The sequence below is a fragment of the Gopherus flavomarginatus genome, chromosome 7 (assembly GCF_025201925.1).
Source record: "Gopherus flavomarginatus isolate rGopFla2 chromosome 7, rGopFla2.mat.asm, whole genome shotgun sequence".
Lineage (NCBI taxonomy): Eukaryota > Metazoa > Chordata > Testudines > Testudinidae > Gopherus > Gopherus flavomarginatus.
In genome coordinates, this window is record NC_066623.1 from 56,559,502 (window position 1) to 56,581,832 (window position 22,331).

The 22,331-nt window shown below is 46.3% G+C and overlaps 1 protein-coding gene across 1 annotated transcript in view; it reads right to left on the reverse strand.

Moving 5' to 3' along the window:
- Window positions 1–10,198: 10,198 nt before the first annotated feature.
- Window positions 10,199–22,331, reverse strand: part of COP1 (COP1 E3 ubiquitin ligase) — a 200,083-nt gene continuing 187,950 nt past the window's right edge. Inside the window, exons 19-20 of the mRNA XM_050963165.1 lie at window positions 13,152–13,196; window positions 10,199–10,542 (exon numbers count right to left, since the gene is read on the reverse strand). Coding sequence (XP_050819122.1) covers window positions 10,525–10,542; window positions 13,152–13,196 — 63 coding nt within the window. The 3' untranslated portion in view covers window positions 10,199–10,524. The remainder of the gene's footprint in view (window positions 10,543–13,151; window positions 13,197–22,331) is intronic.

The window sequence follows — 22,331 nt, forward strand, 5'->3', positions numbered from 1 at the left end:
GCACCCATGGAAAAAAAATAGTGGGTGCTCAGCACCCACCAGCAGCCTCACAGATCAACACTTCCCCCTCCCATCCAGCACCTCCTGCCTGCTGCAGATCAGCTGTTCAGCAGCGTTCAGGAGGCGCTGGGGGGATTGGGTGGAGAGAGAGCTTAGGAGAAGGGTTTGAGTGGGGGCGGGCATGTGGCAGAACGGGGGTCGAGCACATCCCAGGATCTGAGTACATCAGGTCCTATGGTGACAACCTTTGCTCACTGGAAACCCATGCTGCATTGGAACTGGCACCATGGTGCGGACCAGCTGAGGGTCCGGCCCTCTGTCTCTTCCATCTGGTTTTCACCTCATGGCATTTCCGTTCCCTGCTTGCATTAGGACATGTACTTGTTGCTGAGCAGCAACATGGGCCCCAGGGCCACATTCCCCACTGCTGGGAAGAGCCAGGGAGTAAAGGGTGACTGATGGGGAGGAGCAGAGTCACTGAACAGGCGTCTGAAGGGGCTCAACGGCCAGGGTTGGGAGGAGCTGAGGGAGAGCCCAGCTGGCATAATTAGAAGTAATAGGATGACATTAGGCAAAAGAAAATGCAGGCGGAGGGTCAGGCCTCCTTTCCCAGCAGGAAGTGGTGGAAGCCTCATTGTTTGAGAGCTGTAAAACGGACGGTGCTAAGCTGCAATGCGAGTACTGTGGGGAATAATTCTGCACTGGCACCGGGACATGCAGCGCCAGCTGATGCAAACTCAGCAAGGCCAAGCGTTGCCAGGCTGTTTGATGGCAGTTCGGGGCAGAAGTGGCATGGTCCCAGCTCCGTTCCTGTTGAACGACGTCTGCAGCATCAAAACCATCGCCGCTCACTGCTCGGTTGTGCATACTCTGGGCGCTGCTGCACACTTCCCAGCACGCTTTGTGCCACCTGCCACAGCCCCTTCCATCAAAGCCCCAACACGGCCAGCGCAAGGGGTCAGGGTGAGGCTGAGAACAGCTCAGTTCCTCCTGTAGAGGGTGGAGCAGATAAAGTGAGTGGGAGAAACAGTCCCATCTAGGAACCTGGGAGTTTTGCTCAGCTGGGCGGTCTCAGAGGCAAGGATGAAAAATATCTGGGGGTGCAAGGGACCTAGGCCCTGCCATGGGTCAAAAGCCCCTCTCCGCGCCCTCTTGTAGCTGCTATTCTGAGCAGTGGGATCCAGGGGGCATAACATGTGCCTACAGGGAAAGGAGCATTTATGGCTACACTGCATTGCAGGTTGTCTCGTTTCTCTGCCTCTGTATCCACCAGCCCTGCTTTTCCTCTGGGGAATTTCCCCAGCCTTCATGTGTCTGATAACCAGTCTTCAACAGAGACATTGGGCATCACACACACACACGATGGCTGGCTAGGAACGTTTCATTAGCCGTTACGTATGAAGTATAACCACACTGCAAACAGCATCTGCCTCCAGCCCCTCCTGCTTGAGATCTCATGGGCTACACATACACTACAGCCCGAGCATAGTAAGTTACACCAGTTTGTGGGCTGGAGTAATTACATCCACAGGAGAGCTCTCTTGTCTGCACTAGCAGTGCTACAGCAGCACAGCTGCATCGCTGTAAGCTCTGTAGTGGAGCCAGAGCCACGGTCAGTCTCCCTGACTCATGCTGAATACGTGGCCACAGTTAACGATGATGTCAGGAGTGCCCAGATTCAGGATGCTGGAGGGGTTACCACAGCCAGAGGAGTCTGGGGGGCACAATAGAAGCACAGAGACCGAACTCTCAGGGAAGAGGGTGTGGGTAGCCACAGAGCTCTGCACCCGCAACCCCTACGGCCCATCTCCTTCTCCAGCTCTCCTTTGCCCACATTGCCACTAATCCTGGAGCAACCTCCCATGAGGACTGGTGCCGATCCACAAACTTGTCAGGGTTGCGTCCCTCCTTACTCCTGTTTGCACCCCCTACTCCCCCGGAGCTGGGGCTGGGAGCAGGCCCATGGCTTCTGGGGCAGGGATGGGGGCCGAGGCTGGTGCTGCAGCTAGGGGTAGGTCTGGGGCCAGAGGCCGGGGATGGAGCTGAAGTGGGGGCCAGTGGCCGAGCCCAGGTGTTGAGCTATGCAGAAGCTGGGGATGGGGGCAGGGCCAGAGCAGAACTGGGGGCGATGCTCCCTCCCCACTCCCACCATGGGGGCTGGCCTGGGTCCACTGTGCCCCCTCCAGAAGGTCAGCTCAGCCCTGGCACTCTCTCAGCCTAGCGCCCTCCAACATGCTGTTGCTGCCCACAAGCCAAGGATGGGCAGACAGTTCTTAAACACACAAGAGTGGCAGTTCTACCAAAGGAAAGTTTTCTAGGGACTATTTTCATTGGTCAAAATGGTTCATGTTATGTCACTCTCCTGCTTAAAGCCGAATTACCTGGCTCACCTGGACTTAGGGAAGTCTTGTAAATGTTTGTTATGCTGGTTAGCTCCTGGTTAGACTAACCTTAATCCCTTATTTAGCTGAAGGGATGCTCCTATGACTGCTGCAGTGCATTGTGGGAAGATTCTCTTCCTTCTCTGCTTTGTCCCAGGTGCTCACGTTCTCAAAGGAGATTCCTTTTTCTTCTTCTCTTCTTCACCTTGTTTGGAGGAGAAATGCCTTACCAGAAAGGCTGCTTTTGAGAGCCAGGCAGTGACATATCCATCTCCTCCTGCTGACAGGGAGCTCTGTTAGATTGTGGAAGAGTCTTTCACAGAGGAGTGGTGAGAGCCCGAACACCTGAGAACACTAGGGAAAAAAATCCTTCCTTGGCACTCTGTGGATACAGCATGTGATTTATTTGAGCATAAACTGACTCAATTTGTTAGTCTCTAAGGTGCCACAAGTACTCCTGTTTTTTTTGCTGATACAGACTAACATAGCTACCCTTCTGAAACCTTTATCCCTTCTGTCATTTCTATGAACCCCTCAGATCTGGGTGTGGCAACTCAAAGTGCACAGCACATGGCAAAAGCGCTATAAAGCTCTGTGTCAGATACCTAAGCAGCCACAGCACTGCAATGCCACAACCTGGGTTTGGAATCTCATGGCTGAATTGCATGGATTTGAAATCACCAGGCTAAGGAGTCACTAAGGGTACGTCTGCTCTGCAATTAGAACCTTCAGCTAGCTCCATTATACTCCCCAAGGCCCAATGCTTTGAACTTTTAATGTAGGGAGAGCCGACGGACCTTTCATCAGAATTGGATTTAACTACACTTCCCAACCTCAGCCAGCAGCGTGAGTCATTCCTACACCAGACAGAGAGCTAGAGCTAGAGACCCCCATGGCAATAGCCAGGGTTCTATACAGTTGTTACTAGTATGGTTCTGCGGCCAGCATGAACAAGGCCTTCGGGAGGGACACTGGGAGCTATATCAGAGAAGTTAAACATGCGTGAAGGAAAGACACATTCAACAGTTGAGCCTTTACTGCATCCACCACATACCAAGGGCATAGCCTCTCCGCTGGCATTGCTTTGGAAACCATCTGTCTCATTCATCCTGAGCTAGAGTATGTGCTCTATGGCCAGAGGCAACAGAGGAGTGCTAATTCAGTGGTGGAAATGGGCAGACTAGTTGCCAAAAGAACAGTGAAGGGAAAAAGCAGGAGCTGCTACTTGCCTTGCTGGGACACGCCAGGCAATTCTGCTAGTTATCAGATGACTAGGCCCCCAACTACCTCTGGCTGTGATCTGGGCTACAGCAGGATTCACTGTCACAGTCGTAGTGTGATTTGTTCCCAGCCACATGGAGAAGACCAATGCTATTACAACACAGGCAGGGAACTGCTATGTTTAAAGCATGTTACTAACGCATGGTAAAATGCAGTGTTAGATCGAGTCCCAGTCATGCTGGTTTCTGAAAGTGCAATCCAATGCAGAGGGACAGTGGGAGTTAAACTACCTCCCTTGTGGGAGAATCGCCCATGGAAGGCAGGTGATCAATCCTCCTTTGAATCGAATCTGCTCCAGGGAGCAGCCTGGCAGTGGGGAAACAAAGTGCACCTCCCAAGGCCAGCCATAGCAAATGTGGTTCAATGTAATTTCTAAATTCAGCATTACCATGGAACAGACTGATTTTAAAGCATCCCTCAGAAGGAACATGGACCATTAGATCACTCAGACAGGAAACGATCTGTTGGGTTTATAGGAAAGAATCCCAAAAGCAAAATGGGAACCCTTAACATTTGCACAAAACTATCAACACTTGGGTTGCTTTTCTCCCAACACCCAAGTAGTCTGGCCTTCTCCTGGACTAGGATGGAGAGCAGTGGGGAAGACAAGCAAGGCATGGAGAGGTAATGCAGCGGAGGTTTGTACAAGCAAGTAGGCACTTGCTAGCTTGCACAGTTGGGTTAATATTAGAGGTCACATGCTATTATTCCTGCATTCTAAGGATGGCCTTTACATTTTTATAAAATCTCTATTATTTTCCTTTTGAAGACTAACATGACTGCTGGCTCCCCAGCCCTTTTCCTGCCATCAGGTACTAGTGGATTAATTCAGCCTCCCTTTAAAAGTTGAAATGTGAGGTTGGAGCGTGCAGGAGAACACAAAAGATCCCAAGAGAGGATCCAAGAAAGCACAGTGGGTTAGAGATGCTCACAGCATGTCCCATATTTCACTGAAGTTACCCAGGTTTTAAGTGCTGGAATCAAATTCAAGCCCAGCTTTGAGAAATCAAACTAGTGGAGCAGCATACATGGTTAATCACCTCCCTAAAAGAGACTGCAGGGCAGGAACAATTGTGAGCCTTTTAAAAGGGGGATTAAAAAAAAACCAGGCTTAGCTGAAACTATGGTTTGAATCTGAGATTCTAAATTCTCCATCCTCACAAACCTGGGAAGAAAATAAATTATATATATATAAACCCAGACATTCTACTTGTCACCAAAAATTGTCATAACAGTGATTAGAAGACTCTGGGCTTGTGGCTACCAGAAGAGAAGCACAACCTTGGGGACTAACACAGTCACAAAACATCTTGTGTCCCTCAGTGGTCCAGGGAGGAAATTGTTTGTCTATGATCTTGATAAACTATTTCCCCCATACCTCCACTGATCAGACTATGGGAGGAGAGGAGCTGGTGCGTGCCCCTGATCTGGCTGAGTTTTTAAATAACTAGCTACTAGAGTAGTTCTTGCCCAATAGAGGGTGTTTAAACAGAAACCACAAGCAGGAGGAAGGGCTACTGGGTAAAGCAGATTGTTCACTATGCTGAGTGTGCACATGGACATCAGACGCTACATGGGTGGCAATGGTCTGATGAGTGGAATTCATGTAATAAAATATTCCATGGTCTGATGAGGATTTTGGCAAAGCCTGAATGTAACTGGCCTTCAGCCTATACGCCTTCCCTTGACACCTGTTAAAAGGTGACGAGCAAGGGATAAGTCATAGGGCTTGTGACTTTTTTTTTTTAAATGATGCATAAGAAAAGGCCTCAAGGTCCCCCCGACTCCCCAAGTTTTCCCCCTGAATGACTTGCATTGGAAATTCAGGTCTTGGGGAGGCTCGGAGAATGGATTGTAGTGAACTAGAGATACAGCAACATCACAAGGGCTAAACAAGTGAAAGCTGAGCAATAAAGCAGGGAAGGGATGTTTAGGCCAAACCCAAGAGTTTTAGACAAACTAACCTATTTCACTCCAATGCTTAGTTAACATTTTGAACAAAGCCTTCATTGTAGATTCCACAACTTCGCCCCTTCAATTAAAGGTATGAAGGACTCATCATAAGTGCCCTTATACCTCGGAGCAGGTCTTCAGCAAAGCCAAGGAAGAGAAGACCATACTCCTGATATGTCTAAGGTAAAACCAAACTGGAAAATAAAAATGTAAAATATAAAGGAAATAAAGGATTCAACGAATTGTACAAAACACAGAGAGACCCAAACAATCATCCTTCACATTTCTGTAATAATGTTCTATCCTGAAGGACAACAAAGCACTTTCTAAGACAGACTATTATAGGAATCATTTACTCCCCGCTGAAACAGTCAGTGTCGCAGTGGAACACACCTGTCACTCTGTTCCAGCAACACCAGACAAGACTTTTATCTTAAAGTTCTTCACTGGAAACTGCAGGGAGAATTTAGGTAGGCAGAACACAATTACCCAAGTTGGCAATCAGCCAGGACATTCGCGTTAATACCACTATGTGCATGTGTAGATACTCAACAGTGCTCAGTAGAAGCGGTCAAAACAACAAATGATTTCTCAAGCTACCCAGAGTACATTGAATACATTGCCCTTTGGCCATTGGAGATCCTGGTGGGCATTTGTTAGTGCTGTGAAAGGAGATGAGGCTGCAGGGGAGGAAGAAGAGAAGAGCGCTTGTATGCACAGAAATTTGATGGAAGAGTAAGAGAATTTCCTTTCCGATAATTTGCTGCAGTCTTTATGGACCTTCCATAGTTCAATACAATTACTCTAAACAAACATTGATCTTGCACTTTGTGGCAAAACACCAGCATTAACATCTGGTCCACGCTCATGGTCTAAGAGCCGTGACATATCGTCACTAATTGACATTTCCCCTTGACAATCACTTCACATTCCCTCTTGCAACGAACTTCTTTCAGCTCAGAAGCATCCTTCTTCTGACTAGTAAATGAATGTTCACTTATTCCACAAAGGAGGCTGGCTTGCTGCACAGGATTTTGAATTTTTTGCTTGTTATGAGAGAGAATTTACTAACACACCATCTATGGGGATGCATGTTAGTTTATAGTCAAAGTAATTCAGTGGGCTCCCCAAAACTATTACTTTTTCAAAAAAGGGGACTACAAAGCAAACAGATTTCCAGGTGTAACAATAGAGCTCTAGATTGCTTTCACAGCATTTCATTGGAGTAGGGTAGCCTTTTGCATTTGAACTGTTCAACTCTTTATGATGGGGTAGTCCACAGCCTATTTTGGAATGTCTGTGGGTAAATGTATACACCACTGTTGTCAATATGCTGAAAGATGTGTGTGCGCGCGCATATACACGCACAGAGTACATCCTTTGTATACACTAGTGATACATGTATACATAGCATACCTGTTTGCTAGAATAGGCAGCCTTCAGGCATTTCTGTCTCAATGCCGTAACTTCCTAACAGGGTTTCATGACACACTGGTTATATGCCTGAGCCCTGTCTATACTATCAGCTGTACACTACTACACAAAGTTACCAGAGGGAGTGCCTGTACTAGAGTGCACTGTGGCTAAAAGGCATGTGTGGGAGCTGTTCCAGCATCTCAGGTATGCCTAGACATTTACAGATTCAGTCCTGACAAGGCTCATCTCTTTTCTTTATCTATACAGCACCGTGCACAAGGGTCCCAACTGGGACACTTGGGTGCTACCATAATACAAACATTTACATCTACTCCTTGGCCTAATAACACCAAACTAGGCTATAGACCTCAGAGAAGGAAGGGGCTTTAGAAACAGATTGCAATACCACAGATACAAAAGAACTTTAGCCAAATGCTGCTAACAAAGCTTATAGTAAATAATGATATGCCATGTATACATAGAAGGGTTATCTGGAGAAAAGAACATTAAAGGGATTAAAGCAGAGAACATCTTCCGAAAGCAACAGCATCACTCCATTTACAAATTACTGTGCTTCTAATTAGAGCCAGACACTGAATGTGCATTTATCTTGATTTAAATGGAATGGAAACTTAAAAACAAGGAATTTAAAGTTAAACTGTTTTCCATTTAATTCGCAAAGTAGCCTCAGAGCATACATGGTATGTATTTTGCTTCTCGTTTTAAGATCTCCGCCTCATCAGACCAATTTTCAATTAAAAAACCCAACAGATTTTCAATGTGTGGGAGGGGAAAGGGAAGTGTAATATCACCTATCGAGAATGGCTGCTTGGGCACAGAGCTGGGTGAAGTACAACCAAGTTTTGACCTATGCTGATCCTACGTTCCCTGCTGTCCAAATGCATTGAAGGGGTTTTACTTCTTCAAAACAACAGATTGTTTTGCACTGCTGATGGCGACCGCTTTAAAGAAAATCAGCAGGTGCCAAAAAGCTATTTTGTGAAAACACTCCCATCAAAACGGAGCTTGGGGAAAATCCACTTGCAAAATGACAGAGGTTTCCTACCTTTTGAACTTAAGAGCAAAGGCCGCCACACCAACCACCAAATCAGACATCAAGAAAACCCTTTTGCTAAATATAAGGCATTACAGCTGACAATTATGCAAAGCCACCTGGGATAAGATACTGAATTGGGGAAATCAATGAAAAAATGTGTCCCTGATAGAGCTGAGTCTGGGAAAAGCATCTGGAAGTAGTTACTCATCTGCAAAATAATTGTGTTTTTTTTAAAAGCAGCAAAATGAAAATCAAGAGTTGCTGCTTTGCTGGGCATTTCACACGCACCAACCCTGTGACAGAGGAAATGCCCACAGCCAGGGGTGCCATTTGAACTTCCTTCTGCCATGCTGATTCCCATAGCTCATACGGCTGAGACCTGAAGATGGCACCTTAAGTGGGGCAGTTGCTGTCATGCTCCCTCTTGGTTCTGATTGGTCCTTCCCCAGCTGAACACTCTTCCTTCCTCCCTGCTCAGTCACCCCTGAAGCCAGGGAAGAAAACAAAACACTTGAGAAACCACATCCAAATTGCATTTGGAGTCAAGGACCATCATCTCCTCCTCCCTGCCAGATGCAATCCTAAGGAGGACAATAGTAATTTTGTTCATCTACAGCATCTTCCCAGTTGGGATTTTCAACGCACTTTATAAGCAAATTAGCGCTAGTAAACCTCACAACTCCTATCAGTTATGGCTAGCACGTCTCACCCTCAGCAATGGATATCATTGGCATGCAAAGAAGTTAAGTGACTCACCAAATGTCACTTGGGACACCTATGGCAGTCAGTATTAAACTTCACAATGCTCAACTCTCAGTCTTTTGCTTTAACCTCAAGCCCACCTTTACACTCTCTCTCTGTCCCTAGAACTGGGGTCACAAGGATCTCACACCTCATCCTTCCAGGAAGCTCCAACCAAGCCATTAATCTTTGGATGAGCTAGGATGCCTTTCATAGCCAGGCAACTCTAGTTCCCAAATGAGATGTGAGGGAATGTTAAGCTCTCCCTTCTACCAAGTGAAGCCCAGCACCCATGTGGTACTCCCAGACTGAAAGGGACAAGCTGAATGTGGGACCAAAGTGAATTCAAGTGAGATGTTTGTAAATAAAACATTTCCATCTGGTATCACTATGCACACAGCAATTCTTCAGGCAGATGAGAGTGGAAACAGATAAAACGCTATACCTTCTAATTCAACTTTAAACTTACACTGGGGTAGTGGTACTTGCAGCTCTGTTATTATTGTCATGCATGATAATGTGATGTCTCTTCTTGAATCCTCACACAGTAACAACTTAACACTCAGCTTCATGGTTTATTCCCCCTCTCCATATGTACAATTAAGTGTATGCCTGGTTATTAAAAATAAAGCTCCTGGATCACGGCTTTGAAACACATTACAATCAAATTCCCCCCTCATTACAACATTCAAAATGCTTGGCTTCCCCACGATATGAACTGGGGACAAACAACAGGCCATGTGGCAGAGTGGATGACACAGCAGGGCTCTGGCAACAGGATCTGGAGCCTTTCACCTCTAGCTGAATGATTCAAATCCAGCCCCACTGAGCAGTGCAAGAAGTCATTAGCTAATGGCAGTTTGGTGCCCTTTGAGAAACAGTTTAGTGAGTCAGTCCAGTTCGCAGTCAACAGATGTCCACGTCACAGTTGGTACCCTTCTTTTGTTGGCAAGCTGCAGAGGCACCAAGGATTTTGTGAGCACAGAATCGGAAAGACCCCATCCTTACAAACAGTCCCTCCAGGTCAGCGTTGAGGCATACTGGCAGGGGGAGAGGGAAGCTGCCACCTTCCTGTTGTATCTGGAGGACTTCAGTCTCCAGAACTGTCAACCTGGCAATTTTCATGAACACTGAATGCATCTAAAAAACCAAAACACAACTAAACCACATACATCTTATGCTCTCAAAGCAAACTGCTTCAATGTTCAGGTAAGGCTAAAGAGATTTTTTTTCCCTTGTGGGGATGGAGGAAAAGCCAGGTAAGGTAACCCAGAAGTGTGTGATTCCATAGTACAGCCCTTCTGTGGTCCTGTTAGCTCCCTTCCCAAGTAAATCTGTTCCCATATGCAACAAGAGAGAATCTTCCAGCTTCACCTTGTGGCTCAATAATCTTTATTATTCCTTTTTGTTATTTGCTTTTATTTAAAAGAATTTGTTTCCCTATCATAAAAATTAGACAACCATACAAGCAGCAGCAAAGTCTGTGGAGTTAACCTTGATGGCAGACAGTTCACTGGTGTTCCCTGTGTTTCAAAAGGTCCTATAGCATCCATAAATGGAAAAAAAAACCCCAAACATGATGGCTGTGGAGAGGAATATCAAGGTGGTTTCAGTTTCTTGCCCCACTAAAGATTCCAAATGAAAGCTGTAGCATGTCAGCAGGACCAAGTACCTCACGCCTTGAGAGAAAACACTTCATACCAGCTCCAGTACCTGGTTAAAAAATGGGAGCAAAGAAGCAATTAGAACAGGGATTTACTGTGTTCATTATCTCCTACATCACTAGGAGGTGAGCTGACCTTTCTCTGCCGCCCTTACTCTCTGTTCATCAGCATACAGTAGTGTCTTGCATGGCCTTGTACGCCATTTTAAAAAACGAAAGGCATGCATTATGTTTTGATATATCACGACATGATGCAAGACTGTCCAATCACCTCTTATCTTCTTTGCTCCTAATGAGCACTTTCAATCTGGTGTCTTCCTGGTGCACTGATGAAGACAGCACACCCTTTTGTTCAGACGTGCATGAACTAACTCTTCCAAGATCTGATAGCACCATGATCTGGGGTCCTGGAACGCAAGACTTCCCCCAGCAGGATACAATTTGCACACTCTACAGAGCTGCGTGGGTACTCATCTGCTGAGCAACCAGTGGAGTTCCTATTAATTCTTCCTAAACCTAAAAAAAGCAAACCAAACCAAAACTAAACAAAAACCTGGTCCCATCCCACTGACCACCACTTAAAAAAGGCAACACCAGAATTCTAATATCTGTCACTGTTTACACATTTCTCTTCACATCTTCATTTATTAACAAGCTAGGTGTATGTGCAAAATCTCTTCTTTACAACCAGTTTTTCCCGGCTGCTGGATTCATTTAAGGATATCATAAGCCTCCATGCATGTCACCAATTTTACTAACAGGGAAGTGACTGAAGTAATGAACAAATTGCAACCATACTAAATGAATCACCAAGGAGCAAAAGGCAGCAGGTGTTACCAGGGAGCTAACTCAGAATACTCTAACAGTTAAAAATGCCCTGCAAAGAAAAAAAAAACTAACCACACACAGCACTGGGGCATTTTGGGGTAGGGGCTTCTTTCTGATTAATAAGAATGAACTGAGAGGTGAAATTTTTCCTATTCTGTTCCCTTGTTTTTTGTTTGTAACATAAAAATACCAGGATTATTAAGTCCAGTCAGGTTTTGCCAAAGAACTAGAGTGGTCACAGTGACTTGGTTGCACAGAAGGGAAAAGAACCCAGGTCTCTCCAGGGGTGGAAACCTCTGGGCAAGTTTGAAAATGGATTGTGAAACACTAATCAACAATTACAAGAAAAAGGCTAGAGCTTGACTACAAAGCCATTTAGGCACCAAGCTTCTAGGGCTAAGGGGATTACGTGACAATGGAGGCTAATGTTGCCGATTATGCTCTGGGGCCAGCCTGTGTGGTATGCCCTGTGATGTGTAGTTCTGACAATCAGAAAGTGGAAAGGGTGCAAGTTCTGAGGTTCATGGAACAACAAGGTCGACAAGCAGAGAGTATCAGCATCACCATTTGGTGATAAAGTGCCAGGGATAGACTCATTTACAGAGTGCTTGTGAAGAGAGAGGTCCTGAAAACAGGAGACCAAATCACAGCTATCAACCTAGTGTCCTGTTTACTATCTTGCTGGAGACTGAGCTCAAATTTTGACATTTTAAGAAATCTGACTTTAAATTCAAGTTTAAAAGGTAAGTTTGCAGTTCTAATTAGCAGTCATGCCACACACAGTCCCTGTGGGGAAGGGAAGCTCTCTGAGCGAGTTCAAGGATTGTTGAACACTACCCTCTTCATGTAAGAGGCAGCCAGTTAAGTTTTACAAGCTGTTGTCTGTAGGCACAGATTCCTGCACTAGGAATCAAAAAAGGTGAGTGGAGCATGTGATCATTTGGAACATCAATTCTTATTGCTGAGAGTTTGGATTTGAGCATGATTCATTAAGGCACCCTACCTCAGTGGTAGTAGCCAGAGGACTGCAGGGGTTCTCAAACTTCCTTGCACCACGACCCCCTTCTGACAACAAAGTTACTACATGACCCTGGGAGTGGGGTGGAGCCTGAGCCCTGCATTGGGGTGGAGCTTGGGCTTCAGCTCTTGGTCCCAGCAAGTATAATGCTGGCCCTGGCAACCCTATTAAAATGGCGTCGCAACCCACAGCTTGAGAACCGCTGGGCTAACACCAAGGAGTTAAGATAAAGCCTCCTCAATTCGTGGCTCATAGCCACAGAGATTAGCATGCAAACATGAATGCATATGCAGGTGTGTTTGTGTGAGCGGCACAGCATTAAATTAAAGTCTTGCACTTAAAGTAAAGCCACAGTCACTTTTGGATTGATGACAAAACTCTAATGGCTTTCGTGGCAAATGAAACATGGAGCCTATTTGTTAGTACAGGAACACACATCATATGTGAAAACACAACAGCATTACATGGCTAGTCTCAAGGGTAACATACTGCAAAATGTTTCAAGCTTTCCCGCTCCATGTCTGTTTCTTTCTCATGCTGCAGAGAGCCCTGAGCACTGGCAACGGCACAGTAGCTGCTGGACAGTTGCCACCATCTTTTCCACACCTGCCTCCTAACTTGGCTTCTCTGCCTTCAGTTTGCTTTATTCTCCTCTCCAGCTTGTGCGAAAGGCAAATGCATCGCTTAAGCTACAAACACCCACAGCTGGGATGACCTCTTCTAACTGCTTCTCCTGGCTGCGGAGTTGTTATGACCTTGCTCCCTAAGAATGGTTTCAAGCATTTAAAAATGGAGATGCAGGAAATCACTTACCTTAATTGTACCCTGACTGTTAGCAGCGATGAGCACATTGGATTCCTGAAAAAGAAGAGGAGCTATCAGAGTCTGCAATGAAGTTTTGGAAGGGGCATAGAGTAGGGGACTGATTTTAAAGACATTAAACACTTTTCTGATTTCAAAGCAATTGAACTCTTGCCATTTCTGTTGGGCTTTTTTGGCCAGAAATCTTATTTTGAAAGATTACATCAGCTTGAAGAATTAGGAAGCAACAATCCTTAGTGTTTGCACAGACATTTAAATCTTGAAAGTAAATTACAAACACAAATTAATCGTCACAATACGCCTCTGAAGAAGACAAGTAGTATAATCATCACTCATCTCTTGGCAGTATGTATACAAAGGTCTCTGGTGCCTAAACTAAACGAACTGAATAATTAACATGACCCCCAAACCCTCCAACTAAGGCAACATACCCAATTAAACAGACAAGAAATCTGAAATAGAAAATGAAATAGAAGGACAACAACAGCTTCTCATACAAATCAGAAGGGTCAGAAAATACAACAGTTCAAAAGTAAGAGAAGAGAATCAAAGGGCTCTGGCCTGAAGGATGCTAGAGAGATGTGAAGTAGGTACCTCTCTTAGGTATGTATAGAGCAGTGGTTCTCAACCTATTTACCACTGTGGGCTGCATATGCAGCTCACTGTGTTCCGGGAACTGCATCCACACTATCTATCTATGTATATTGCAGCTGTGTGCTGATTGGGCCGTAAGTGGTCCACAGGCTGAGAACCACTGGTATAGAGAGTCAAACTAGGCACACCTCGGTTGTCTATTTATATGGCCTGTTTCACCAGCCTGGTAGATCCCCAGGAAAAAAAAGTTCCCAAATTGCAGGCTCTGCATGGAAGTGGACCTGCCGTCTCCTACACACTCAAGTCCACCCACTTCAGATGCTTTGGCAGGAGACAAGGTAGGGGAGAAAGATCCAAAAAAAGACAAAAAGGAGAGAGATTATCAATAATTTAAAAGAAATCACTGCTGGAGGGAGGAAGAACCCTGAAAAAAAAAATCAAAGGCAGAATCACACTTCTCAGAATGGTTTCCCACATCCCTTCTTTTCTAGCCATGCAATACCAGCAATTGTAGTGTTTACTGCCAAACTGCTTGGCCTAAAAGCAGCTGATATTAGAAGCAGCAAGATAAACGGAAAGATCTATCTCAGAAAAGCTATCCATCCTCAGATGAATTTGGCTTAATTATCCCATCATTTCATGCATTTTTTTTAATAATCTCAGTGAACAGAATATCCCCACTTCAAAAGGTGCATTACACACTTGTATTCTGTGTGAGAGTTTGAGGAAAACAGCTAGCCTAAACCAGCTGTGTGTAAAACTGGTAGATGCTGGCACTTTGTAGCATCAGAGGTGAACATATTGTTAATTTAGCACATGGCAAGATTAGGCTACAAACTGTCTCATCGTGAGGTTTGAAATCTACAGGATCACAAGCTTTGAAACAAAGGGAGAGAAAACTGGTATATTATTCAACATAAAAAGCTAGTTACCTAACAATAGTTGCTCTTTGGTAAACCACTGGACTACTGCATTACAAATGGATTTGATCATCCCTGGATGGTGTCCATTACAGGATTAGCAAGAACTCTTGATAGCATCTCACATGTGACCCTCTAAGTCAAAGCACTTGTATAGAAAATATGCCCTAAAAAGAACTATAAAGTCCCCATTTCAATTCTTACACTGGATATGAGGATGGTCTTGATATTGGCGCTGTCTGAGAATGCCACAACTTCTCAATATAAAGCATCAGAACATTATACCAAATCACAAGAACACTTATGTCATTAAGGAAAATCTTTGATAAACATATACAGAAACAATGTAGAGACTCAAATGCCTGACAACTAGATTACTTTGAGATATCTGACTAATTTTTGGAGACAAGGAAGGAACATAAACAGATATCAAATGTCTAGTACAAAGGGCTGGAGCTGATAAGTGCAAGATTGTAGGTTGTGAATGATTCTTGTTTGTATTGTGAATGACTGGTAATTCAGCATCCCTGCTGCAGTCTGTCAGGGCACCACTGTAAATGAGCTCTGGCTCAATGGGTTGCTTACCAGCTAAATAAAACAAAATGCCAGAGGGTAATTCACTCTTTCCTGAGAACTTGCCGTTTTTCCAGCAGAACTCCTCTCTGGGTCTGAGAATCATTGATCTGCTGCTTTCATCCCCAGCACACACAGACAAACAGGAGCAGACACAGGGGAAATTAGCACCAAGTCTGTCATTGAACAAATGGCCACTTGCTTGTCAAAGCACTCTAGCACTGTGGTTGCTTCTATGGGGGCAAAATCTAAGTAACTTTTTTATCCCCTGGAGGAGCAATTCTCTTCCTCTTTGCATTGCCTATAAAACAGCTATTATGCTCAATGCATTAAAAACCTAAGCAGGCTGTGAAACAATAATTATTCACATAGCATGTGATCTGTAGATTTACAAGTGGCGACAGATGCACATGTTTTTAATCAATCTTTTTGCCTGTGTATATATAAAAAGTTGCCCAGTTTGCGCCATCTCTAGGGTTGATTTTACTGCTTACCAGGAGCCATAAAAGCGATATTAAGGTTCTTTGATTTATGCCCAGAACATACCATGACCTTTATCAGTATATCTTAGATGCCATCAAAAGGCAGCACAACAACTTACTATGAGGGCAGGAACCTCCACTTTGCCAGACTGAATCGTATAAAGAACTGTTGCTTACCCGATAGTAACTAATTCTTTGAGGTGTTGGATCCCACTTTAGAGGTGCATGCACTTCACACAGGCAACAGAATATCAGTGTCCATTGAGGCCTAACATGCGCCCAGTGCCACCACAAGCTCCTGCACAAGGAGATAAAGGCCAGGGAGGCAGTGACCCTCACCCCACCCCTGAGTTCCCTCCCAAATCAAAGGCATTTACTGTGGACTCTGAACACCAAGGATGGAAGGCAGGTCATGGGATCCACGACTACAACATCTCAGAGAACCAGTTACTGTAGGGCCTGGTCTACATTTGAGGGGGATAGCTGAAGTTGGTGTATCTTATTTTGACTTATCTCCCATTCTCACGGCGCGGGATCAATGGCCGTGGCTCCCCTGTCAACTCTGCTACCGCTGCTCGCTCTGGTGGAGTTCCGGAGTCGATGGGGAGCGTGTTCGGGGATCGCTATATTGCGTATAGACAAGACGCAATATATCGATCCCCGATAAATCGATTGCTACCCGCCGATACGGCAGGTAGTCTGGACGTACCCTAGGATAAGTAACCTTTCTTCCAGTCTAGGTGGCTGGCAAGCAGTATCCTCTCTGGATGGTAGGAATGAGGAAAGCAGCAGTAGTCAAAAACTGAAAGTACCAGCTCTTTTGAACTTGGCATCAGACCTGGCTGTCATGCAAAGGCAATGTTTGACAAAAGTCAGTGAGCTTCTCCCTACTCCTGTGTTTCTGAAGTAGGCCAAAGAAACTGCATGTGCCCCAGTGAAGTGTGTCTTGGCATTTGGAGGGAAAAGGCACTGCATGAGCCACTTAGAGATTCCCTTTGATGAGATGGCCTGGCCTTTTGATGAGCCCCAGATAGCCACAAAGAGAGGAGGAGACAGTCTGAACGGTTTGGTAACAGAGAAAGGCTCTGGAAATGTCCTAGGTATGTACCCTCTTCTTTCCTGGAGTCAAGTGTTGCTTCAGGAGGAAGACTGATAGGGTAACTGACTGATTTAGGTGAAACTCCAAGATCACCTTAGAGATAAAGCTAGGGTGTGATCTCAAACACCTTGTCGCCAAAAGGACTCAGAAGGAGGTCTGGCCATAAGGACCAGGAACACTCTGACCTTCGATGCAGAGGTTACCGCAGCCAGAAAGATGGATTTAAGGGAAAGGTAGCAAAATGAATGACCCAATACTGTACAGCAGGGTTGGGAAAACTTTTTGGCCCCAGGACCACATTTGGATATGGAAATTGTATGGCAGGTCATGAATGCTAACGAAATTGGGGTTGGGGTGAGGGCTCGGGGGTGGGGCTGGAGGATGAGGGGTTGAGGGTGCAGAGGGGTTCAGGGGACTGAAGCAGGGGGTTGGTGTGCTGGAAGGGGGCAGGCTCCAGGAGGCACTTACCTTAAAGCAGCTCACAGAACCAGCAGCATGTCCCCCACTCTGGCTCCTACGTGGAGGCGCGGCCAGGCAGTGAGCGCTGCCCTGTCGCTTGGGGGGGGAGGGAGCAGTGTGTGGAGCCCCCTGGCTGTCCCTATGCATAGGAACTGGAGGGGGGACATGCCTCTGCTTCCAGGAGTTGCACAGAGTGGGGGAAGCCCCCAACCCCACTCCCTGGCGGGAGCTTGAGGACCGGATTAAAAAGTGTCTGGAGGGCGGAATGCGGCCCCCAGCCCATAGTTTGCTAACCCCTGCTGTACTGACTGGAGAAGCTCAGTGAGTTTCAAGAGAATATACGATCCAACTCACTGAAGCCAACTCACTGGTGCAACAGACAGCATTGGCACTGAACACTACAGTGACATCTACAGTAGGGTGTGTCAACCTCTGCATTTCTGAGCCCCCCCTTCCTATAAAGGCGGCAGGACTCAGGGAGGGAGGGAAAGACAGATAGGAAGGAAGGAAAGGAGAGGGCCTTTAGGCATAGGTGTAATTTGACTTCTATTTTCCAGCGGGGCGGGGGCGGGGGCAGGGCCGGTCCTGGAGGGGCTCAGGCCACTTCTGCACAGTGGGGACCGCAGAGGGAGAGATCATTCAACCTTTACTCACCACAGCAGGCCACCCAGCCTGTCTGGGGGAGCGGGTGTCTGGGGAGGTGTAACAAAAAATATGAAAGAGCGGGCAGGGTGGTTGGCTGGGGCTGTGTGCGGACAGGGGTTAGCTCAGGGTGCAGGGAAGGGGTTAGCTAGGGGCTGTGTGTGGACAGGGGGGCAGCTCAAGGCAGTGATGAGCTGCCAAAATCTTAACCAGTTCCCTATGTAAAGTTCTGATTTAAAGAGGGAGAGCGGGGGAGGGGCCGAGGCAGGGGGAGACATACCCCTGGGGCCGGGGGCCCCTGCAGGCCCAGGGGAAAATTGCCCCACTTGCCCCTCCAGCGGCCCTAGAACTTGCAGCCCCCTCCCCCATTACTTTGCCGGCAGCTCAAAGCAGCAGGATGACTCAGGAGCTCAGCTGAGCTGCCCAGCTGCTGGGCATGCTGCATCTCTGCGGGCGAGGGGGGAGGGCTGGGAGGAGACATCCTCGTGGGGCCAGGGGCCTGGGCCAATTGCCCCACTTGCCCCCTCCCCTCCAGCCAGCCCTGGAGCTTTCAGCAGCCCCCCGCCCACACACACCTTGCTGGGCTGCTCAAAAAGTGGCAGCAGGACTCCTCCCGACCTCAGCTGAGCTACCCAGTTGATGTCGGCAGCTGGCCACACTGCAGCTGGGGGGAAGCGGGGGAAGGGCCAGGGGAGCCTCAGACTCCCCAGCTGGGAATCCTGAGAGCAACAGGATGGTCTGGCCTGCGAACCGGAGTTCTTTGCCCACTCACTGGCCCTTGAACAACCAGTTCTCCACAGAGGTTTAATTTTAGCAACTGGTTCTTGGGAACCGGCTCCAGCTCACCACTGGCTCAGGGTGCAGGGAAGAGTTAGCTAGGAAGTGTGTGCGAACAGTGGTGGAGCTCAGGATGCAGAGAGGGCTTAGCCAGGGGCTGTGTGCAAACACAAGGGTAACTCAGGGTGCAGGGAGGGGGTAAGCTAGGGGCTGTGTGCTGGGTCCCCTTACAGTTGCAGCTCCCCGAGAGCTCTGCCACCCCGGAACTGGGTCCCCCGGCCCAGGCACCCCTTACTAGATGTGTGAGCAGTCAAAGGGGGCTGGGAGCTGAGGAGCAGCCACAACCCTGGGCACCAGCAGATTACAGGGGAATGCTGTGCCTGCCCCCTGCATGGCACCAGCCAGAGCAGTAGCTCTCTGCATGGCCCAGCTCCAGCTTCCCGTCTCTGACCTGGCCAAGGGGTAGGACCTCGGGGGGAGAAGGAGGAGGAGGCGGCAGTGGGGTGTGTGTGTGTGGAGCTACTCCCAGGACTTCCCTGCTCTGAGTAAGGCACTGCAGTTTGGTGGGGCAATGCCCCCCCATGTCTGTCCATGGGCTCAGGGATTCTGCTCCATCTGGAGCACCAGGGCTCCCGGCTTTAGTTCCGCAGGGGGTGCTGGGGCTGCAGCCATGGGGCCCGATGGGTCCCCCTGAAAGGGCTTGTGGCCCCCCCAGGGCACTGTGGACTCCCAGTTGAGAACCGCTGACCTATGGTACTCAGAGGGGCTGCTCCAAACAGAGACAGACTCCAGGCAGAGCTCCATGTCTTCTCACAAGTACAGATCACTTAAATCCTCAGGTGTCTTTACTTAGCACCATCTTCTCTCCACTGGTCTTTGATATCACTTGTCTGCTAGACATGGTGCTAGAGGAAGCTAGCTTGTCTGTTACCAAAACTCTGGAGTGCATCTCCTCAGGACCTGAAGAGACTTTCATCTCTGGGAGCAACCACATGTCTTGTGACTTATGCATTCTTGCAGAGAATGAAAGGATAATGGGACTCTCTTAAGCTGCAGAGGCACTTGCTGTGTCCACCTTTCAATGGAAGTCCATTGCAGGACGCTCAGGGCTTGAAGATTACTGATTTTGGATTTGCCATGTTGAGAAGCCCTGTACAGGAGGTAAGGGTGGAGGATCTGTATTGAAGCTTTCAGGAGAGTCTGACCATAAACGTTCAGTTTATATGGGATGATAGCATTCACAGCTGTCATCGCTCAGAGAATTAGAAGTGTGCTTGAAGTTTTGAGCAGTTTGAAGAAATTTAGTCAAAGCTAAGAACTAGAAGGTCAAACACACACCAGGTTCTATCTCATTGCCGTAGGTGGTAAAGAGGAACTGAGGGAGAGTCACAACTGTCCTGTCCTTTATGTATTCCTATGAGAGTATGAGGCAGCACAAGGCTGTATGTGCAGCCCTAACAGATGCTGCTATTCAAAAGTCTGATCTTGGGCGCCTGCATATCTACAGTGGGATCCACACTGACATGTACTCAAAGACAAACACTGTTTCAGACAGCAACTGAAAGCTCCACTCAACCACTCATGCCCAACTATATAATGAGCCTCTCGATAGCAAAGGCACTCACCTGTGCCCAATCTGGCCATTAATGAAAGACAGTTGTGAGAGAATCATTGAGTACTGACAGTCTCTCTCCTCCTTCCATCCCCACAATCAGGCACTTTGGGTGAGTTGTAGCATTTCTAAAAATGAAGACTAGATGGGCATTGATGAGAATCAAGCATGGCACAGGCAGTGGCTGTGTAAGCCTCCCTAGTACAGCTCTGCCAAATGCTGGTCCCTAGTATTGGAGCTGCCAGGAAAGGGATCTCAACCCTTCAGGCTAGATCCACAGGCATAAAACACCCATTTTTGGGGTGGGGCTGAGAGAAAGCAAAAAGGGAGAGGAAAGACTGCCCCTTTCTTGTTTTTCCATTTGCTTTGTCCCCCAAACCAAAATTTCAGGAGGCCACAGATTAAAACCTAAGCTAATGCACCAAAGCTTCTTCCTGCCATAGTTCTTTCTGAGAAAGATGTAATCTTTCTATTAGGAGTTGGGGATAAAAAACCCTGTAAAATGCCAGGCTTGGAAGTTTAACTGCAATTTAACTCCCCCCCCCCCATTAGAGATCAATAAAAAATTCAAGCTGTAGCTATCTTAAATGCCCCAGAACATTAGTATTCACCCTGCCAAAGGTGCTCTCCTGAGACTATGAATGTGTGCTTCACATGTTTTCTCTGATATAAAAACGTGATCCTATCCTGAAGAAGCTCAAAATAAAAAGGATTAACACATACACCATGCAGATTATTTCTTTTTCTTAATATAACCCTGTCTGTGAGGACACCTCTTCCTTGTCTACAAAACACAAATGCAAAATATCACAGCCTGGTGCAAATATGCCTGAAGAAATAGTTGCAAGTTGTTTGAGGAATAGCAAAGCCAGGATGCTGATTTCTAAGCACATTCTCAATTACTCTGTTTGAAATGAGATACTAAATTAGGGTATTTTTTATATACCAATTACACAGATTCTCTTAATGTGATTGCTATAAAAACAAAACCACCACATGAAATGTCTTATTGAGAACAAAAAAAGTACTTGAACTGAAAGGATTGTACTGAGTGTCTAAACAAAGTTCTCCAGCTACGTAAACTAGCAAGTCCAAAAGAAAATGCACAAATAATGCAAGGGCATTTCATAAGGGCAGTTAACCTTTTAAAGTTTGGTTTTGTCAGACTAACAGACTGGAAGCTGATCTAGCTATATTTTCCACTGAAGGTAAAATTGCTACATTATGTCATACATGGCCCTGATTGCGGAAACAAGAAGCAAAGCTTGGCAAAGGAAATATCAAGATATTTGATTTTCATTTCGGTCATGCCAATTGTGATGGTGTTACACGCTGCACTGAATTGCAGTAATAGTTTAATGTGCTGAAGCTACAGTTTACTGAAAAGATTAATTCGATTGTAGCCATTTGGAGCAGGGATCATCTTTTCCTTTGGTGTGCTCACTACTGTTAGGTCCAGTTACTTTTCACACTTAAAAGGATTCACCCTCTTTTTTAGGATAACATTTTCCCCAAATTCACAGCACACTCTGAGGGTAAAGTCTGAATATTTTGGGAATTTTCAACTAAACTTATTATTTAGATTAATTTCAAATGGGACTATTATGAAAATATTTTCTGGAGCCTGACCCTCTTCCCCCTCCCAGACCTATTTTACTAAGAAAGAGCTAATTTATCATCACACTTTCCAAATAGTTAACACTCACTGAGAGCTAATTTGGAACATATATTCATGTTCCTAGTAAAGATGGCTGCCATTTGCCATCCTCCCCATGAGACTGAAGCCACAGGCAGTTTCTCTCTCAACCTTCAGTCCTTCTAATGTGAGAGTCAAGCCACTGAAATGTGTGAAAAATGGTCAAATGATGGAACACCTTTGCTGCACATGATGCCACAAATAATAGACTGTGATGATTTCTCAGTATAAAGCCTGATTTAAAAGATTATTATTTTCTCATTGTATGAATAAACTAGTTTTTAAAAAAAGGAAAAGAGGAATTCTGTCACATGAAA